Source organism: Syngnathus floridae, chromosome 5, assembly GCF_059516105.1.
Source record: "Syngnathus floridae isolate MCC-2025c chromosome 5, RoL_Sflo_1.0, whole genome shotgun sequence".
Taxonomy (NCBI): Eukaryota; Metazoa; Chordata; class Actinopteri; order Syngnathiformes; family Syngnathidae; genus Syngnathus; species Syngnathus floridae.
In genome coordinates this window covers 10,345,278-10,366,371 of record NC_142417.1, presented here as the reverse complement: position 1 = coordinate 10,366,371, position 21,094 = coordinate 10,345,278, and the positions used below count along the sequence as shown (strand labels likewise).

The 21,094-nt window shown below is 39.3% G+C and overlaps 3 protein-coding genes and 1 long non-coding RNA gene across 4 annotated transcripts; all 4 read right to left on the bottom strand.

Annotated features, from left to right (window-relative positions):
* Positions 1-113: 113 nt before the first annotated feature.
* On the bottom strand, positions 114-4,764 carry bnip3la (BCL2 interacting protein 3 like a). The gene is made up of 6 exons (XM_088375368.1): positions 4,596-4,764; positions 3,416-3,668; positions 3,256-3,337; positions 2,752-2,858; positions 2,502-2,651; positions 114-1,581 (listed from the first exon to the last, which is right to left on the bottom strand). Exons 1-6 carry the CDS (start codon positions 4,675-4,677, stop codon positions 1,533-1,535), a joined length of 723 nt encoding a protein of 240 aa, XP_088231494.1. The 5' UTR covers positions 4,678-4,764; the 3' UTR covers positions 114-1,532.
* Positions 4,765-5,523: 759 nt separating this feature from the next.
* On the bottom strand, positions 5,524-13,180 carry LOC148398076 (serine/threonine-protein phosphatase 2A 55 kDa regulatory subunit B alpha isoform-like). The gene is made up of 10 exons (XM_088375367.1): positions 12,851-13,180; positions 12,578-12,655; positions 10,393-10,490; positions 10,116-10,281; positions 9,600-9,712; positions 9,321-9,498; positions 8,802-8,966; positions 8,492-8,661; positions 8,292-8,383; positions 5,524-8,115 (listed from the first exon to the last, which is right to left on the bottom strand). The coding sequence occupies exons 1-10, from the start codon at positions 12,855-12,857 to the stop codon at positions 7,836-7,838; spliced, it is 1,347 nt and encodes a 448-aa protein (XP_088231493.1). The 5' UTR covers positions 12,858-13,180; the 3' UTR covers positions 5,524-7,835.
* Positions 13,181-13,662: 482 nt separating this feature from the next.
* LOC148398075 (uncharacterized) lies at positions 13,663-15,524 on the bottom strand. Its single transcript, XR_015858699.1, has 2 exons — positions 15,004-15,524; positions 13,663-14,487 (listed from the first exon to the last, which is right to left on the bottom strand). It is a non-coding gene; the product is annotated as an uncharacterized LOC148398075 (long non-coding RNA).
* Positions 15,525-15,752: 228 nt separating this feature from the next.
* On the bottom strand, positions 15,753-20,350 carry vps33a (VPS33A core subunit of CORVET and HOPS complexes). The gene is made up of 13 exons (XM_088376335.1): positions 20,078-20,350; positions 19,791-19,856; positions 19,549-19,676; positions 19,238-19,424; positions 18,871-18,987; positions 18,608-18,782; positions 18,341-18,534; positions 17,916-18,042; positions 17,764-17,831; positions 17,479-17,616; positions 16,985-17,122; positions 16,730-16,898; positions 15,753-16,171 (listed from the first exon to the last, which is right to left on the bottom strand). The coding sequence occupies exons 1-13, from the start codon at positions 20,177-20,179 to the stop codon at positions 15,978-15,980; spliced, it is 1,803 nt and encodes a 600-aa protein (XP_088232461.1). The 5' UTR covers positions 20,180-20,350; the 3' UTR covers positions 15,753-15,977.
* Between the last annotated feature and the right edge of the window lie 744 nt (positions 20,351-21,094).

The window sequence follows — 21,094 nt, the reverse complement described above, 5'->3', positions numbered from 1 at the left end:
AACAAAAACATTTTGGAACAGGGGTGTGTAGACCTTTTACATCAATTGTGCATATGCACACACACACTAACACATCTCATATTGTAGTGTGTATTAAATAATGGGCATTAACGTCCAGATGACCAGATTTCTGCTTTAATCAATACAAAGTCATTACAGATTTTCCATTTTCTTCAATTTGTTTACCAACTGTGCAGAAGCCTGCCAATGGTCTCATATGTTTGAGTTATTGTAACTACATTTCGATGATGGAATCTTATGTTACACTATTGTTAGTCGCTGTCTCAATAACTGCACACAAGCCCATAGATTAAGGAGATAATGTGTTATTTATGCATTGAAACCCACATTGAGTGTTTTAAAAACCAAATCTACCACAGAATCCAGAACAATAGATTTGGTTTTCACATCACATTATATCAGTTTTAAAACACTGAAAATGAGGCATCCAGTCATTAGTCTTCATTATCATTTTTAGCATCAATACATGGAAGTTACATGCACTTAAATTAGTAAAAGCTTGTCTGACTATTTTTTCTGGAAGTTTACAAGCGTTGTACGTATCACACTGGAAATGGTATTGACAGTGACATATAGATGAAAACAGGTTCCTGGAACAGCTTATTCATTATATGATATATTATTGACACAATATCAGGGAGTTTCTATTAAGTGAAGCATATCACAGCTTTTAGTACCTTCACAACTGGGTTTCAATAGCAAAACATGTCGGGGAATTCCCTCCCAAACCAATACAATGAAAATGTGCAGCGGTAAAATATTAATTTGACACTTTGCCATTGTTACTGTTATGTGTGATAAAAAGCAATCTACAAAGGCAAAAACAAAAGAACATATGGCCTGGTACATCGCCGCCCAGCCTAAGTTCCACTATCATAATATAGTTAAATACTACAAAAGGCAAAACTCACTGGCTACATGGTAGATTTAGGTTCAATCTTCAAAACATGAAGCTTTAAAAAGAAAACCACTGAAGGTAAAAATGATCAAGCTTCTATTTCATAAAGACACGTGGAGCATTACGTTTCCTTCGATAACTGCACCTCTAAAGTTCAGCTCAAAAGTTTAAGGCATTCCAAGTTCTTTCCTACCTGAACTTATTACTTCAGATATGTCACATACTTTGGGTTCATAACTCTGGTGATTAAAATAGTACGGTGACAGCTGAAGGGCCAGATTGTCTGAGTACAACACCTAAGAAAAAAAAAAAAAGTTTGGACTATCCATCCCCAAACCTAAAACCCACTGAGGCCAAACCCTTGGCTCCTGGTGACTATTTTTATCATCTTGCACAGGAGTTGTTATTGAGTGGATACAAGTCAACTGGGATGGCTTGGGTCAACATGAGGAGTAACCACATTACAACATGTGTCATGTGCATACACTTACAATGTGACAAAGTCTAACATGGATTGGGAGGACAAATGTGGGTGCACGATGACTGCCGAGAAACACGTGATCACAGGCTACGTGAAAGACGGGAGGACATCCAGGCACTGCTCATTTTCCACTCAGTAAGAGCTGGCAGAGGCTGTGGCGATTCTTTTACCTATGTACACCCTTCAAAGACAAAACAAATAGAAGATTATGCTCTCACATGCTTAGAACGATATTGTGACAGCCAATTTGTATCAGACAACAGTTTATTTTATATTATGACAACAGCTTCTGTGTGTAAATAATTCTTGGTATATTTTTAAGGCAAAATTTAAATTATAAACAGGGAAAATTTTATTGTGAAAGTGATCAATTATCGATCGCAGTATAGTCCCCAACCGCTAGGCCGTGGACCATTGGGCACCTGCCACACAGAGAAACTGTATAAAAATATTTGATCATGAGTGTCGACAGGAAAGTTTAGTTTAAGAATCAAGTGCATCCGCCAGTGCCTTTGTACACATGTCAAAAACTAAGACAGTACAATGAGTCATGCAGTATTTCAGTAAAAAATAGAGAAATCCCACAAATGAGGAAAAATGTGTTAAGTGTTAAATGTGTCAGAAGATGAGTCAGAACTTACAAGAAAAAGAAAGTGGCATTTAAGAGACTGTCTCAGTCCCACTTAAATTAAGGTTGTATCACTCCTGCACTTAAGACTGCTCTGCGCGCCTTCTGGTGACATTCTCGCAAATAAGCCTTCAAAACTGTTCACATTGAATACCTTGCTTTCATGTACAACTTCCTATTTTTGTCAGACGGAATATTCTCCAATGATGGTAATTAAAAACAAAATCACGGAGTAGACAGTGTCATTGTCTCTCATTTCCCTAAGATGGGCCCAGCTCATTGAAGACAAAACAGCAGGGCTCCCTCAAATGACTTATGACAGCTATATTCAGTGCAATGCTGATATGTATATCTTGCTTTTATTTGTTTCTATTCTGGTTAGTCAAAATGGTGCTCAACTTAAGTCTATGCCGTGGCGCAAAATTAGTTGGACACCAAATGCAGGAATGGCCATTAAACATACAACTTCTTACCCGATTCCGAGAGCGAGGATGTGTGAAATGAGAAGCGACGGAATGAAAACTTTGAGGAATTCAGCAGAGAATACGCCGCCTTTCTTCATGACACCACTTTTTCTCATACTAAGGGATACTGCACGCCGGGGGTGTCTGAAGTGAAATTCTCTGAAATAACACAAAATCAATTAGCAGCATATAACTTAAGATAAAAAAAGTAAAGGACAGCCATCATCAGATGTAAAACAAGACGAAGGAGCCTGCTCACTTGGGTGGAATATTTTCTGGCCTGCTGGACCAATCAGCAACCCAGTCGACTTCTTTGTTCATGAGGATATCATCTTCTCTCTCTTTGTCTGCACCTTCTTCTTCTGACTACAAATATGAAGAGATCAAATAGTTAAAAAGCAGTGATTTTTTTTTTTGCACGACACTGGTCACATTTTTCTCATTTTCAAGCTTTTACATATGCAGCCATTGATGATTCACAACATGTTTACGTTTCTCCACATTTAATGTTCATTACTTTAGTGTTAGCTGTTAAGAAACAGATTCTGTCAACAATTTGAGCCTGACATCTAAAATTGCCAAAGTAATTTCATCCATTTTCTACATAAATTATCCTGATTAGCGCCGCAGGTGAGCTGTAGCGTATCCCAACTGATTTTGGGCAAAAGTTGGGGTACAACCCAGACCTGATGTGACATTGTGTTTCATAAATACAAAAAAAAAGGGGTTTCTTTTGAAAATTGTAAAATAGAATGACTTTTACCTGACTACCTCTTGGACTAGACATATCCACATCAAAAGTGATCTGACCCTCATCCTGGTTTGGACTCTGTGGCCTTTGAGGACTGAGTGGACACATTGTGGTTAATAATAGGTATGTTTCTACACTACTGACACCATTTAGCATGTAACTTTTGCCCCACCTGTCACACGAAGAATTACTTGGGCTGGATTCATGCTGTGCATCCAGGAGAATCCTCTCCATGTCCCCGTTGTGAATGGAGGAGGAGGATGGCACATGTTCTAGTCCTCCAATCAGGGTTTCATCTACCTCTGGCACCACTTCCAGGGTGTGACTTGTGCCAGCGTTTGCATTTATTTGGTCTGCAGCAGCTGATATTTGCAAGCTCGTATTCACGCCTGTGTTTCCATTCAACTCCAATTCCACCCAAGAGCCTTGAAAACACACAAGGTTAAAAACACTTTTAGACTATCCTGTTCATCATAAAATCTGACATTAATGCGATTAAGCGTTGTATTTAGACTATAATCATTGCAACAGTGTTAGTGTTCATCTTTGTGCCACTGCCCTACTAACAGCTAGTTTTTTTTCCTCCAGCCAGGAGGGCGTTATGCAATCCAGTAAAGACAGCTTGGTTGCACACAGAATGCAAACTAATCGCACGCACCGCCTCTATCGTCTGTTTATGTAATACATTAAGAAATAGAATTGACAGACAGTATAACGATTTAGCGACGTGCCCGATCATGGCCCAAGGTATTTTTATATCCATGTCAACAATGCAGCTCTCTGTCTGTTGCGTAACAGACAAGCTGCTCCGATGTGTCGTTGTTGCCCATATGATGCTTGTACTCTTATCAATTATTAATTGCGTGCGAACAAGGTCAATTCTTTGTCTAAATTGTGTTTCTGTTGACAATGACAACGTAAGTAACGTCCCAGGACGATTTTCTGTCTTATTTTAGTCGTGAATTTTGGAGACAATGCCTGGTAAAATAACACGAGCATTCTCAAGCCCTCGAAAATACTCGTGGCCGCAAGAAAAATCTTTAAATAAAAATCAACGCAATGTTAGTATTTTTTTGTCTCCAAGTTGTTTTCATTTTGGTGAGAGTCCGCCCAACATTGATGGGCAATGTGATTGGCTACAATTTCCATCAGTAAAATAATTGCGAAGCCTTATTGGCCAATTTTCAGCAACGTCATTCTACGTCACCCGCCACCCATCCAGGAGGATGAGGAAACGCTTTTACCCGATTGAACTTTAACCAAAATTATTATAGACTTATTAGGGTAGAAAGACAGGATACGCGTTAACGAAATTTGGAATAGCTTCAGGATATAAAGACTATGTTACGTACCGTGAAGCACAGGCTCTTCATTATTGTTTTGTTGAGCAGCAGCGGTGGACATGTTGACTTCTGTTTTCGCATTCGTCAACATGACCGAGGCGCGCGCATGCGCGTAGCCCGGCCAGTGTCCAGACAGGATAAAAAAAGGCTGTGTTGAAATAGATAATGGACGTGTATCCATTCATTCACGGATAGACGTGCATCTTTCATGTTAAAATACGTGTATGGGTAACTGTATTGTGATGTGAAGAGTCAAACAAGACATAACAAACGCACAAGGCTTTATGTGGTGATTGACTCAAAATGATGTAGGCATTCATCACTGTTGGTTGACAAAGTACATAGTAAACTCAATTCGTCGTTGAAGCCTGAGACGCATTAATCTATTAAAACGTGGTTATATAATAATAAACAGCTTTTATTCTTTTGGTGGGATGGTGGTATAATATTCAATAGAATACTAACTGTATTATGTTAATTTAATTGGGAACTTAGTTTTGCATATTAATAATACATTGTATTAAACAGACTTTACATTTGACATCAAATCTCAAATTGCTACAGTGCAAACAAGACTTTAAGAAAAACGAAAAGAAAAATATAAAAGCATGAAAAAAATAGTAAGTATTTCGCTATAGGCCAGAGTAAAAAGGTCTTTAGCCCCTTTTTAAAAGCATCCACCGTCTGTGGAACCCTGAGGTGTTCAGGGAGCGCCACTGAGAAGGCCTTGTCACCCATGGTCTTGAGCCGTGTTCTGGTCATGACTAGATGGTGCTGTCGGCCTGATCAGGTCCTACTGGAGGTAGGGGGCCGCAACGTGGAGACAATGTTGAGTGTGCAGAACTTTATTACTTACAGTAATAATATAATTAAATTCCATCTAACACCCCCCCCCCACACACACACACACAAAGTTGAATAGTTTTCCACACCAGACTTCCAAAATTCTTCCATCTTTATTTAAGAACTTGAAAGAAACAAAAATTAAACGTCCCCCAAAATGAGTTTATGTATGATGCTAGGGTCAAAAACTCCATACATTTGATGCTGTTGATACAGTATCATTATATCAGTCTCCGTTGGGTCATAACAATTAACTGTTACACAATCGAAATGCATAGGCTTTTGATTAAGGCTTTTTTTTTTTAGTACTGACAACCTGGTATCTTGAAGGTACAATATTTTGATCATTGATCAGTGGTGAATTCCCCTGAGTGTCTCATGTTTGGCACGCCACATGAAATGCTTTCGTCAGGTTATCTTGACTCTTAATGCTTTAGTAAAGGCAAATGGGGGTTTTGTGGTTTTCAAAATATTCAGTGCATCAGCTATGAATGACATTCTAATTAACAAACGGCAGTAAATATTTCAGTTTTTTTTAACAAGGGTGATCAACAAACCCAACGACAATCCTTTGTTGAGAAAATCAAACTGTGATATCTCAGGATTGCTTAGAGAAGCTACTAATCTTAACACTCCAAAAGTAATTTTGAAAATGCCCTATGATTGAAGGATATTATGCACAGCCCTGAGGAAGTGACATCATCACCTCTTTTTGCTGGCATTCCAGTCATTGTAAAATTCGCTCTGTGCTTTGAAAAGATGTTTAAAAAAAAAACGTAAGAAATCCTCAACCTATTTTCTTCTCAAGATCAGCAACTTGTGACGGAGGCATCGCAAAGGAGAAGCAGGTTTTTAAGTTCTAAAGTAATTTCTTCATTTAGATTTAACATCTGCAAACCAAGTGCTACACAAATTCTCCCCTTAAATAATACAAAGTTGAAAAAAAAAAAGCTTATAGAACAGATACCCTTTCAAGAAAATAAGGCAATGTTCACTTGGAAAGAGTAAATTGAAAAACACTTCTTACTCCTTTCAGGCCAGATGCTGTACTGTCCTGCCTATGCTTTTGCAGATATAAAAATGACTTAAAAAAAAAAAAGGAAAGAGCATGCTCCTATTTGACATCACAGAACTTTCAAACAAATATCTGCCCTGAGACAGCACACAAGCCTTCCATCTACATTCAAACCAACCATCAGAGACAGTTTCATTTAAAACGTCAGTGATCAGACTACAACTGTTGCCTTAATTTATACAAAAATAAATCAGCTATAGAGACTATTTTTCTCTTCTGATACAGTATAAAATATAAAAAATGAAACTTGATCCAAGGGGTAAAGTTACCTGTCTGCAACATAACATTTGTTTTGTGGAGGTTAGCAGCAACACCCAACAAAACACCTGGGCCACCTTGGGCCCTTGAGCCTGAGCTGTTATTGGTGGTACATTTTCATTATAGTAATGACTGAGCAGAGTTTTAACTAAACGACTATAATTTACAGGCATAAAGCACATTTTACTTTGGCATGATTCAGTTCCCTGAACCCAAACACCTGCCAGTACCCAAACACCTGCCAGTCGAAAGTCAACCATGTTATGAAAACATTATCTTGAACATGTGCTCCTAAAATATGATGAAACAAATTCCTGAAAGCTGTGTGTCTTAGGAAATAAGTAGTTTGTCAAAGGAAACTAACCTGGTAAATACAGCCCCCCCGCTTGGCATGTACATAAGCAGCCAAAAGTATGCGATTTAGATGACCACTGGAAGTTGTCATCCCTACAGTTAAGAAAAAAAAATGTAAACAACGGGCAATCTTAGGATAAAGATCTAAGCTGGTATAAATTGTTATGCAGCAGAAAAAGAGGTGGCAGCATTGTTTTTAGAGCACCTTTCAATAACCTTAGTGGGAGAAATCCTCGATTGGCCCTTTATCAATGTACTCAATCGGGAAGAAGTTGTGAGTGAATGTGTCAAATTGGGTGGGTGCAACTAAGGAGTGTCGACCACTTGTATCAGCATTTTTTTCATGCCAGTGCAACTGAGTCTACAATTAAACATTTTCCTGCTGAAATTAATCAAAGGTTGTAGGAGCCAAATTGCATTAACAATTAGTATTGGGACGAATGCCCACATGAAAAAGATGTTTGTCTTTTTACATATATCTTCCCTTTGGTCTAAGATGTAGTAGAGTTGTAACCAGCAGCTGGATGAACATGTGCTTCTGGAGGGAAAAGTAAATAAGCCTAGGAATCCCAAAGTTTGTACAGTAATTAGCTCAACACAGCCGGTAAATTCAATTTGTATTATACGTGAAAAGTGTACTTGTGATGATCAGCCATACTCAAGGTCTGAGCCAGACTTGAAAATTTTGACAGATGTTGTGTCTGCGTGATGGAGCAATACTAGTTAAGTTTGTCCTGGAATATATAGAGATTATTGGTGGTGGCCACTGCAATAATGTTGTCCAGGGGATGCCAGGCAGTGTGGAGGATCTTCTTGTTAAAGTCCAAACTGTCTACACTGATCTCATCCTTCTTGCGCTTCCCACCTGAGCTTACTTTGCGGGGTTTAAGAATAGACTGCGGTTTGCTGTTTTCCCTTGATGCCTCTAGGGTCACATCCTGCCTGTAGCCTCGGTCAAACAGCCTGAAGAAGTTGTTGTAGGAACCTGTCATGACCACGCTGCACACAGGGCACAAAGTAAAAGTGAGGCAGAGATCTGAGTCAACTGGATAGTAAACCAAACTACCAAAGATGTCAACCTATAGCTGTTATAAAAATTGTGGCTTTTAACATCTAGGAAAAAGCAGAGCAAAGGAGGCAGAATGAAAATCAATGACGAGAATGTATGTTCTCACCTGTCGTTTCCATTCCAACAGCACTCAAATTTGTCAAAGATGCAATCGTTCTCATAGAGTGAACACAGCTTGCTCCTGAGATATTCATGAACCTGATAGAGAAGAACAATTTTGAGGATGGCGGACCGAGCTACTCATATAAAGGACTATAAATAGTAGGGATGCCTAGTAAATTGTTTCGCTTGACCAACATAACATGCCTGATAGGTCTCCACTGGACGAGTCTCCATATTGAGGTCCCAGATTTTGATGGACAGGTAGTCACGGGTCATTATGTAACGTCCACTGTGGCTGAAGTTCACATCAGAGATGGATGACGTTATTTCTGAGAAGAAGGAACGATTGTTTGGATCCTCTGGCTCTTCAAACACTGCAAACACAACAATGTACTTCCTTACTACATACCGAGGAAACGGAATTTTAGGCTAGGGACTTGGATCATTATAAGACTACAAAAATGGAATTCTGTTTTTTAGTTGGGTTGAGTCATAGGAGGAGTGACCTACTTACATTTGGCATGGTTGTCACAGAGCGCTGACGCCCTCATGTCGCACAAGCGGATGGCTCCTTTACTGCTACTGTACACAAATGTATTGCATTGGTTAGGATGGAACTCTGATGCTGTGATCACCTCGGTCAATTCCTCCATGTTAGCTGGCTTGATGTCAACAATATCTGAGTAAGAAAGGTTCAGGTCCAACAGAAGAGAAGAGGAAAGAGGAGACTTACAGACTTGAAATTATAACATGAAAATCACTACAGTATCATCATACCATATTTTGATAATTGATTATTTGTATTTATTTTATATTTCACCTTTAACTTTCAATTTTGAGAAGAACGCACACATCTTCAATAACATCTATGCACAGAAATTAACAGAGCCATCCTAGAATGAATTCCCTCTTCAGTCTCTCCACCAAGTGCCCTCTCTCACAGTGGAAAGGATGTGCTCAATTACCGGTCCGGAAAAGATAAGCAGTTTCCAATACTGACGATGTGTGTGAGGAGCTAAAAGAGAAAGGATACTAAAGCTGCGATCAGTGATCTCCAAGTGCCACAAATTGATGCGAAGATCATCTGCGGACAGGTAAGTTTCACAATCACTGTTGACTGAGATGGAATTGATGTGGTAAGTGTGAGCATTGGCAAAGACTCTACGAGGGCTGGCCTCCACCATCAGGTCCATGGGCCTGAAGATTGGTACCTAGGGGAAAAGGCCAGTGAGTTCACCGTCTTTTTTACCAGCTAGACAACATGTTAAATTGTGATGACATGTGAAAAATGAATAGTACATGCACGACCCACCCGTAGCGTTGTGACTGTATTTGGATCTCTGTATCGACCATCATCTTCTTTCAAATTGTAACCTTCCGGTCTCTTGTCTCGCTCGCTAATTTTCCACAGCTTTATGGTTTTATCTATGAGAGGACAATGACAAGGGGGTATCAATAATTCTAAAAAAATCTGTAGATGAATATTATTACATTATGTGAGTGACTCGACAAAAACAACTTTTTTGTGATCTTAAAAACGCAACACTTGCCATTTACATTGCTAGGTAACTACTGTACAAGACCATTTACCGAGGTGTTACTTGAAATGTTATGAAACTCTGCCAAAGTAGTTAGTCAACTACTACAGCCAACAAATATTTGTTGTATGTCATATTGTTCGACTGCCTTAATTCCAAGTTCTATTTTTGCTTTCATAGACACAGATATTTTTAGCAGTTCAAAAAATGTCCAGAAGATGTCCTAATGGACTTAAATTCAAGAAAATAAGTTGTATAACATGTTCTCTAGAGTAGACAAGTCAACTTGCCATTTGTGGATAAAAGGAAGTGAGCAGCATTCTTCTGGGGCAACCATCGAATCTTGTTGATCTTCTCCTCAATCTCAAGGCTCTTCAGGTAGTCAAACTCAGGTTCATGGCTCTGAAAGGTGCTGTACACATTGTATTCTCCACGGCATTGAGGCTGATTCTTACTCTTAAAAACAACAATCAAGCAAAGATCATGTCAGGCACAACGATGCAAGACTACAAATAATATGGGATATGCAAAGTCAAACAAATATTGACGTCTCTACATAAAAAGCACCTCTGGCTCCTGTTGAAAGATGACTACACGACCTCCTTTGTCTCCAGTGGCAAGCAACTCCCCTGAGTGGTTGAACTCAACAGTGGATATGATATCAGCTGTCGACACAGGAATATCATAAGTTTTTTAATCACAATATCATAACGCTGCTTCTTTAACATGCAATCATCATGTCTAAACGTCAGTGGTCCTGACAATGTAAAGTTTTTGTCACCAATGAGCAAGCCTGTATACACGTATGCATGTATACACAATTTCATCTTCCATCCATCCATCCATCCATCCATCCATCCATCCATCCATCCATCCATCCATCCATCCATCCATCCATCCATCCATCCATCCATCCATCCATCCATCCATCCATCCATCCATCCATCCATCCATCCATCCATCCATCCATCCATCCATCCATCCATCCATCCACATTGTGCAGGACCAGAGAAAAGGAACAATTGGCACCTTGAACAGCATTTACATCTAATTATACAATACACAGAACATTGAAAACAACAATCAGTCCTTGTTTACTGCCTGGCACTAGTGTGAACACGATTCTTAACACAGGCATAGAGTGAGTGTGGAGCAAACAAAGTGCTTCACACAGCCTTTTTCTGACAAGATCATCCAAACACAAATGACTACGAATTAATGGGATGCCCCCTTCAGGTGGATACCCTGATCTTGCATGGCACACAACCTTTGTAGCTCTGAGAAAACTTAATTGTAGCCTGGGTTGTTAGTGGTTGTTAAGGAGAGTCTTTGCCGCATGTGCACTTGGGGTGCATTATTTTTCAAAGTCTAATTAGCTATCAGCTATGTATTATATTTTTTGATTAAAGGTAATGTCAAATTAATTTAAAATGTTTAACTGTTTAGAGATCACAGTTTTTGACGTTATTTGATTCACTGATTTGGGTTGTGTGATGCTCAGCTACCGATCTTTAAGACATTGTAACATTTTTATACAGAAAACAAATGGAGTGGAAAAGCACAGTGCAAACCAGACATGAGAGACTGAACGCAAGTTCAATTCAGGACAGGATGCGGCTCTTTGCTCCTTTCCCGATAATTCACACAGCTGGAGTTGTCTATTATGGGAACAAAATGGCAGGCAGTCCCAAAGTCACTAGAGACTGTACAAGAGATGGCTCTGGGAGTCAACAGCTGTCACACAACTCACGCACATTTAACAGCATTATGGCATCCAGTGGATAGCAGAAATATTTTTAGCTGCAGATTGACAGATCAAGATGTTACAAAATGTGAACAATAATTCGTGTTTTAGGCATGCATTGACGACCACTGTGGGTGTAAGGTAGAGTTTACTGTAAACAGTGTAGATTTACTGTCGTAATAACAGTCTACAAGCAATGTATAGTTTTTGTGCATTTAGTGTAATAAAGCCCATGCAAATGAGAGTGAATTGTGCTTTCTGTTTGCAATATTGGATAAGATCTGGCACCAGGACCAAAGTACAATAAACTTCGTAGCCATTTCATCTTTCGCGCATCGAGCTCACAAAAAAAAAACAACAACCAAAGGACAACAATGACCTGAAACAAAAGATCGGCAGCGTCATTATCACCTTTGATGGGCAAACATATCGTGAGCATTGCAGAGAAATAGATTATCTGTAGTCTCTTGATATGCTTGTCCAATTAATGGCACCCATATGAATATTAACATATATACTCTCCATCGTCAAATTATTACCCATAGTTCACATTGCAATTTGAAATTATTTTTCAAACTTGACTGAACATTTATGTAATATCCTTGATGTCTTTTGTCCTCACTTGTAAAACAATTCAGCACAATAGTAGAACTAGGGCACACTAGTGGAATGAATGTGTCTTACAAGCAGTTTTCTCAATTATTCCTTACTACTGAACATTTTAACTCCACTATAGTAACACTTTTAGGCCAAAAAGAAGGCACGCGAAACGCAGTCGCAGCATCCTGGAACATACTCCTTGCACCAAAATGCCAACAATTAACATTTGGCGTGCAGAAATGTCATTTCACGTTGACTCAGTTGTTCAACATGTGCGCTTTATTTTCTTATAGTAATGACAAAGAGCGCATGAAGCTTAGGATGAATATCAAAGATCTGAAAATGATTAGGCGACTTTTCATACATGTTCCAAGTGTTAATGAGAGGGAAAAAATCAGATGGACTCACCTTCTGCAACGTCGTCATCTATTGCTCCTTTGACTTGGGAAAAACACCATTGCACCTCGTCGCTCTCATCACCGACCCCTGCAGGAGGTAGAAATCCAGTTTCAAGACACCACGCCACACCAAGAGCAACTTTATTTACGCTCACTACAAAAACCAACACGAGCTTAGCATGCTAGCTTCCTGCTAGTTAACCACCAACACTAGATTAGGTTCCGTTTTATTCGTGACTTATTAACCGATGACTGCAGCCTCGCCGTGTCGTTTAAATTTTACCTGCCATGGTGGTGGGCCAGCGAGAGAAGGAATCTGTTAAGCGGGCTCAGGCCCTGGACTAAGCACTGCTGCTGCTTTCTGACTGCCGAGGAGGTGTAGAGTAGAGGAATGAAACTGCGAGCTCTGCCAATGTTTATTTCATTATTATTTCTTAAAGAAGCACACACGACCTTAGCTTAACTTTTGCAAACACTAAAAATATTTTTCTCATAGAAAAACGGTAATAATGCTGGAATAAAGAACAGGTGTTTAGACTTTGCACTATACTTTTAAGAATTCCCTCGTCCCTGCCTCTCCCAACATAACGCTTTCAAAATGGCGTAACGCTGCTGGCGTTGACAAATATATCTAATGTTACACCGTGAGGGCGGTGAGGGTGAGCCAAGAAAAAAATCAGTATTTTAATCCCGAGTTGTTTAGCTGCACAAATTAACTTAACTCACCACCAGAAATCATGACTGTTTAAATTATAATGTAATTTTTGTTTTAATGAGAAGCGTCAATGACTGCTTTGGAAATAGCAGGAAACGCCAAGCCCCGCCCGTGTGGACTGGCACTATAACATGAATCAAACGCATTAAATGACGCACGGAGTTTTGTCAACAAAACATATTAGTTTTGCATTTGGCCTTTTAATACTTTTGTTTTCACCTTACATTTTTATTTTAAAACAGGTAGATTCACATCAAACAAACAGTTTACTTTTATACATTTTCTGTTACATGAAAGTCATGAAAGTGTATGTGTGTATCATTGAACACTATCATCTAACAACATTCAACAAATAAAACAGGAAAGTATTTCAGGCAGCGTTTTAAAGGTAAAACTAATTAATTTAATGCATGTATATTAATAAATGTGGGTTACATAGACATCAGGTGCAAAGGAAGACCTGTGTCACCAATTGCTTAGCCTGGTTAATGTCTCAAGATAAGTATCCAATATCCAAGCATTTGGCAAAATAAAGTCAGAATTCAGATATATACGTAATCCCTATCATTGCTTTGTCCTGTTTGCTAAATACAATATTTAAACCTAAGCAATCTCTCCATTTAATCACTTAGAAACAATCAGTAATAGTGCATCTCATATAATGGCGTTTTTTTTTTGTACTGTATGTTTTTGACTGCAGACAGATACAACATTTATTGTGATCACTTTTCAATGCATTAAAAGTTCAAGAATACACACACCAACACATCAGAAGCAAAGTTGCAATTCAAATTGTTGTAATTCTGCTCTTTTAGCTGGCCTCAGCAAGTTTGGATGAGTGCACAGTTCTTACCAAATTATCATATTTGATTGATTGGAATCAAGTAGCAAGTATTAAGCAGGTAAAAACATTGACACTTATTTCAAATCCCAAATAAAGTATCTTCAATCTGAATAAAGAGCTCCTCATCCAGGTACAAGTTGAATCTCTGTCTTTTCACTTTCCCACCATGTAGTAAGTGGTCCAACGGGCGAGAAGTAAGGAGCCAAAAAGCACAGTGTAGCTGAAGAGGACAAATTTGAGGATTTCCCTGAATGTCCGCAGAAAGCGAATAAAAAAAGGCTCGGAATCCAGATGCACCTGCTGTGTCTTGTGCTTGGGAGCAACAAGAGTCAGGTGTCCCAGGTTCCCACCTCGTCCCATTCTGCAAACACACACTTGTCACGATACAAAAGAATGAAGCAAATAAATAATGTATCGGCCACATAGCCTTATGATGACAACTGTTAAATAATGTATTTGCAAATTGCACTAAAAGCTTTCAGTATTGATCTAAATCCTGCAAACATCTTTAGTCATAGCATGAATCTGAGCTCTTTAGATATTAACACTTAGAAAAGGTGAACATGCACAATAATTTTAAAACATTACATTTACATTTGGGGGAAAAAACAGGAAATGTAAAGCAGTGGTAGAAGTTGCAGCCAAGTATTTGGTAATTGTAAAAGAGGAAGCTATTAGGAAGATCTAATTACAAAAATGCAAATACTATTTACTGAAATAAAAGGCACTTTAAAATTAATGTACTCTTTATGCAGCATAATAAAGCTATATGCTGTTAAATCTTCATCCAGCAAATGGTAAACAAATAAAATATCAATCAAAAGCATACACACGCATCTGCAATTGTAGGAAATAAAAGCTTTCAAACAACTCATACCTTGATGTTGTTGCAGCAGGACTGACGCTGTTCACAGGGTGGGCTGGTACACTTGTAGCCGTGAAGTTGGCTGATGCACCCTCGAGCCTTGCAACTCCCAACCGAGGAGGAGCCAAAGACAAGAACTGACCATAAGGATTTTATTCCCCTGGGATTGATCCTAATGGTAGTTATGCCTCCCTTGCACCTGCTCCTCAGACACACCCTAGTATAATATGAAACCTGTCAAGCAAATCTTACTCATAAATCCAATTAGGAATAAGAAATAAACATGGATTTATCCATGAAGAGTACACGGAGTATATCCTGTCAGCAGGAAGTCCTGTTTATACTGTAAAGACGAGGAGATGCTATTGACTGAAGACCTAAAACCCTGCTGCCGCACAGTTATTCTCTGCCGGAACATTGAGCAAATGGCCTCCTAATTCAATCAGTGTCCTGTGCTGTCAAATGATAGGATGCTGAGGCCTGAGCTCTCCAGAAGGCGCAGGAGCATTATCGGCTGATCAGGAGGCCTGTTACTGCACTAATTGCTCCTTCCGAGGGCTGGGCCTGTGCTGACAGCTATACTCCCTTGTCAACCCCCCCCCCATGCATTCACATCAGTAGGAACAGTAGTGTTGCATACAATATTGAATAATGAAGGGACCTGTTTAGCTTCATGATTTAGTTAATATATTTTATATGGAAGGGGAAAAGCATCCAAATAACATTCCAAAAATTAAAAAAAAGTTGTTTTATTAAACACATTACATTTTGACCAACGCTTTATTAACACATAAATTATATACAACTGATCCATAAGAGAAAAATGACTTTCTTACAGTTCTTTCCATTGCCTCAGTACAATTCAGGGACAGAAAGATCTCCATCTGTTTCTCTAACATGGACATCAGTGAGACACCTGCAGCATGCTGATATTGACATGAAGAGTGCTCAAGCTGTTTGATGTGTCCAGGTGTGTTGCAGTTTACTCAATTCATCTGAGCTTCGGGTCTGTCCATGAGAGATTTGATCCAAGATGCGCCATTGAGGAGTTTGGTTGTAGCTATAACATATTCCATTCCGCTGTCCTCCATTTGAGAAAGGAAACGGAGAGCGGCTATTTCGGCATATGTCACTCCTCCCAAGAAAAACACCAGTGTCGTCCTGTTCTCCCCCTGCTGGCCTGAAAGTAAGTCTGACGTCATCTCTCACATACAGTACATACAGTACGACACAAACATAATTGTAGCTGTCTGTAAAAAAAAAGAAGTGAAATCCTCACATTTTGGATCCGCAGCTTTGATTTATATCGAAGTATACCACTACATGCACTACTGGATAAAGACGTTAAAGCTATCTACTATCCATCAGTTTTGCTGCGACTCTTCAATTAGCACCTTTGAAAATCTATTCTAACATGGACAAGCAGAAGCACGCCACTTAATCTAATCTCACAGTTCAAATTAGCATATTTCTAAGATAGTGTCATTCCCATCAGTGTTGACACCTCCAACTGCCACTATGGCAGCACTGGTGGTAACTTGACAAATGGTGTGTATTGCTCATTTTAAGACGTGCGCAAACAAAGACAAGTGCAAACTGGCGGAGGTAGGATAACAATGTCGGCCTAGTGCAATCCATCTTCTCATTCAGCTTCTGCCCTCACATGAACAAAGCCTACTCTTATCTATATCTTACAGGCAGAAGGCTGATGGAAAAACATGTTTGAATTGGCCCTTACGTTTTTTGTGGAGTCCAGGAGGCAGCTGCTGGCGCTCCTCAAAATGTGGACCTGGGAGCATCTTCAGCACCTCCTCGATGCTCCGCCAGCCTGGCCTGGCCAAGACTTGGGTGAGTCGGATGCTTAATGGAGCGTAGCCGCTGTATACGTATGAGATGTCGTTGGGGTTCTTAAAGAGAAAACAAACAACCAAATATCGCCATGTCCTTGTCATAGGTCAAACGTTAGCGCATATAATCTCCTTGGTATTCATACTTGTTCATTTGCATCCTCCATCCACAGTTTAAGGGTTTTTCTAATGGTAGGGTAATTATTCCTTGAGCTGGTCTGTGGCTTCAGAAGACCTCCTTTCTCTAGGTTGTTCAGGGTCAGGATATGCTCATAGCCATAGGTCTTATAAAACAAAAGCATACATGTACAAATTAGTGGCGGTCACTTAAGAGATAAGTATTTTAAAAAGAGAGTAAAGAAATAAATCAAATTGCATCGTCACACACTACAGAAAAAAAACACTAATGTAAACAATAAGTACATTTGTGACAGACTTATCACTTCCACCTGATTCTTCATTTTACGTTTTGAACAGTTGCACATTTAATACAAAGGCAACTCCATATTTCCATTTATTTTAACTTTTTGTAAAAGTAATGGCCAGGTGTCCAAAATGATTATCCACATATAATTCATCCGCATAGTAGATTACAACAGATTTATCGGACATTTTTATTTTGTTATTTTTTTAACTCTACCTGGAGAATCTCTCGCTTGTAGTAGTCAAGAACCTTCTGTTTAAGGCCGTTGTTACAGACGGACTGCATGCACACGAGGCGCAGAATCTTGATGAGGGGATCTTTTTGGGCAATCCGGTCTTCAATGTATGTGTTTACCTGGATTATAAAATGTCCAATACATTAAAGTTACTGTATGTCCAATTCGCCATTTGTCAAATCTCTTTTTTTTTTTTACACAACAATCTGCACAAAAAAACATCATTAGAATCGCTTAAATAAAAGATGGGTGCAAGGACTATGTACCTTGTCTGTGTCAACTCCAGTCATGAACTCCTGCTCCACTGTTAGGTTATCAAAGAAAGCTTCGGATGCTGAAATACACAACCCAGTGAAGCACACTTTTGTTATAAATCGATTTGTGTAAAAGAAGCAAGAGTAACTCATTGTTTACAGACTTGTGATGTCCTTAATGAGTTCTGCAATGGATGTGTGGTTGGCCAGGGAGCTCCGCGCTGCCTGCATATGAGGCAACTGGGACACAAACTGCTTAATTTCACCCACTGTCTTCGCATTGTGGCGTTCCTGTGAAACAAGACAACAGACACTACATGTCTTATCGTAAATCTGCCGTACTAAACTGATAAGAAAGCACTACGTTGAGATAAAATTCCTAATGGAATCTCTTTAAAAGTGCCATCAACTCCCTAACCATATGGATTTTCTCTCAAGACCAAGTCAGATTACAATTATATCCGATTGGAATTCAATTAGACTGTCAGAAAGAGATGGCAACCTCGTGTCTGAATAGATTTGCCACACTGCAGCACACACCTTTATGCATAAACATTCCAAGGTGGCTTAAAGCTGAAGCAGGACCAACCTCAAATGCAGCAGAAATAATTTTGGCCTTTTTACTGAGTGCCGCTCCAACAGCGTTGAAGTTTTTGTCACGGATTTCGGCATAAAGTTCTTCTGCTGAGTTGAGCTGCAACTTCTTGGGCTCTGTGGGCAAATCTTTACTCGCTTCGCCTTGTTTTTTCTGGGCAAACTTCTCGGGTGGCAACTTGACATTACCTGCAAAAGAAATAGACTGTGAACTTGGCTACTAAACAAAGGTGTAAAATATATTGACAAATATTAGCCTAACCGTTATTAATTCCGTAGATCTCATCAATGAGACCTTCATATGTGAGCTGTGTAGCCAGAGGAGTTAGCAGGTCTACATTCCGGTCCAAGAGAAGTAGTGTGTCAAACACGGGCAGGATCTGATTCTGAATACCTGCAAACTCCCTCTTCATCCTCAGCATCATGTTGGCAACATGCTAATAGCAACCAGAAAGACAATAAATGCCAGTCGCCACGCAATAAGATGCTTTGCTGTTAAAGTGGATCTGCTTTCAAATTACTCACCCGTGCACACTCTCCTTTCCCGTAAATTTGTGGAATAGTGCCATACAATGCCTGTAAAGTCATAAGGCCCTTGGCTGTGTGGTAAAGGCTTGTTTGGTCATTTTCCAAGTAGCACTCCTGTAAGAATATGCAAAATCAATTAATAACACACTTTAGAAGAAAAAAAAAAGGCATCTTTCAGGAGTTGATTGTTACAGTATTATTTTTCGTGTGATGGACAGTAGGTACTTGCAATTACTGATTGCAGTTTTTAACTTGACCACTGGATGTCATTTTCAAAATAAAATAATGTTCTTCCACCGCATGGTTGTTTAGTAATCACTTCTAGTCTCCCTTTTATTCTTTTAAATGCAAAGATTGAACACACCCTAAAGGCACTTTCATATTCCATGGACAGCAGGTCACCATCATAGGGAATCAGGTCCAGGATATACTCATCAATGTTGATGAAGGAGCCCAGCACACCCTGCTCCTTCAGCCTTTGTTCGCACAACATGCTCCGCCGGGGTACAAACAGGATGTGGAAGTCACGTGTCGAATGCAGCTTATCTTCACTGACAACACAAAACACAAAGCAAGGACAGTGTATGAGGGTGATGTTGAAGGACTTAAAAGCCTGGATTTTCTTCAAAGGTGTAAATCAAATATCTGTTTTGAGGTATGACACATAAAACTTACCTGAATACATTTTCAGCAATAATATCCATGAGCTCTAGTCGGGGGCGGACAAAGAAGATGATGTTTTTGACATCGGCAGAGGGGAGCCGACCGCTCTTGAGGGTGAACATCTTTTCCACTTCATGCTCCTGAACCAAAGAACATGTATTTGTGATACTCCAACAGAATTTTTGCATACAACTCCGGCATACTGTAGTTGACAAAAAGCTTTACCAAGTTAGCAACATGAAGTGAGCAGTTACCTTAAGTAGAGAGTATTGTGCTATTAGTCCAAAAGGGCCAGTCAAATATTCATCCCAAACTATGGCCTACAGAACAAGAGCACACACAAAGCACATCATGACCAACATCTGCAATATTTAAATAACTCCACCAGTACTGTCTACCGAATAGGAAAGCTAAAACTCCAAGCACTGTTCAGCAGGCTGTGTTGATGGCTGCACAATGATGTCAGTGCCTGATTCAGTTCCCATGTCCACGACAGAGATGATTCCCCCCGATTGTTTCCCCTCTACGTGTTAAATATTACCTTGCTTCCCGCACACTTGTCCAAGAACTCCCTTAGCTCTTTTCGTGCTGCTTCTCTCAAAATGTTTAAATTGACTCTCCCGTATGACAAGTGGGCGGCCATTTTTCTTTCTCAGTTGCAAATCAGGTGATTCACAGCAGCGTCACGTGACCAGCGATACAGTACGATATAAAAATCTGTAAAGACATCAACGATATGTTTATTGCGGCACGGATTTTTGGAACTAATGGTCGGTCAAATGAATGTAAAGAAATAGCACCAACTGACAATTTAGCCCGAGGAAAACTATTTAGTTCAGGCAGCAAAGTAACCCTGCTATGCGCATGCGCACATGGTAAATTGAGGTCACGAGAGCGCTCTGTTGGATATTTATAACATTTCTGGAAAATATTTGTTTGTGTATCAATGTTGGGATTTTTGTAATAAATACGGAGACTACTGGCTATATGCGAGTCTTCCGAAGTGACACTTGACCGGAATTACCAGTATCTATTTTTCTTATGTAAGGGCGTGGCATGCATTGTACATAATGGGCAGCAAAAGGGATGTCTCTAACATACAACTCGCTATTATAATGTTTAATTTTCTTTAAGCAAGTGTGTATGTCTGTTCAACTCATCTTTCATTGACAATTTATCAAGTACATAATGAAACAAAACTGTTGTATTAGAAACTAGCGCAATAAACAAGTTGTCCTTTAGATGGCGCAATTATCCCACCTATAGATTCCTCGAGTCAGTATTGAGGGAAAGTAGGAATTTTTGAATCAGTTTAGAAATGTTTGCTGCATATAGCTCGTTACAGAATATTGTCGACTAGATTTATTATTATTTTTATTATTAACAATGTGTTAACAGCAACAATCATGTTTAATACAAAATTAGAATAAAATAAAGCGTACCTATTGCGTAGAGTTTTAATAAAATGATTTTAGAACAGGTATTTCAGCGTGCGTATGAAATAAAAAAATGCAACATTTTCAAATTGTGGCACAGTGTGCTGGTCCAGACGCAATTC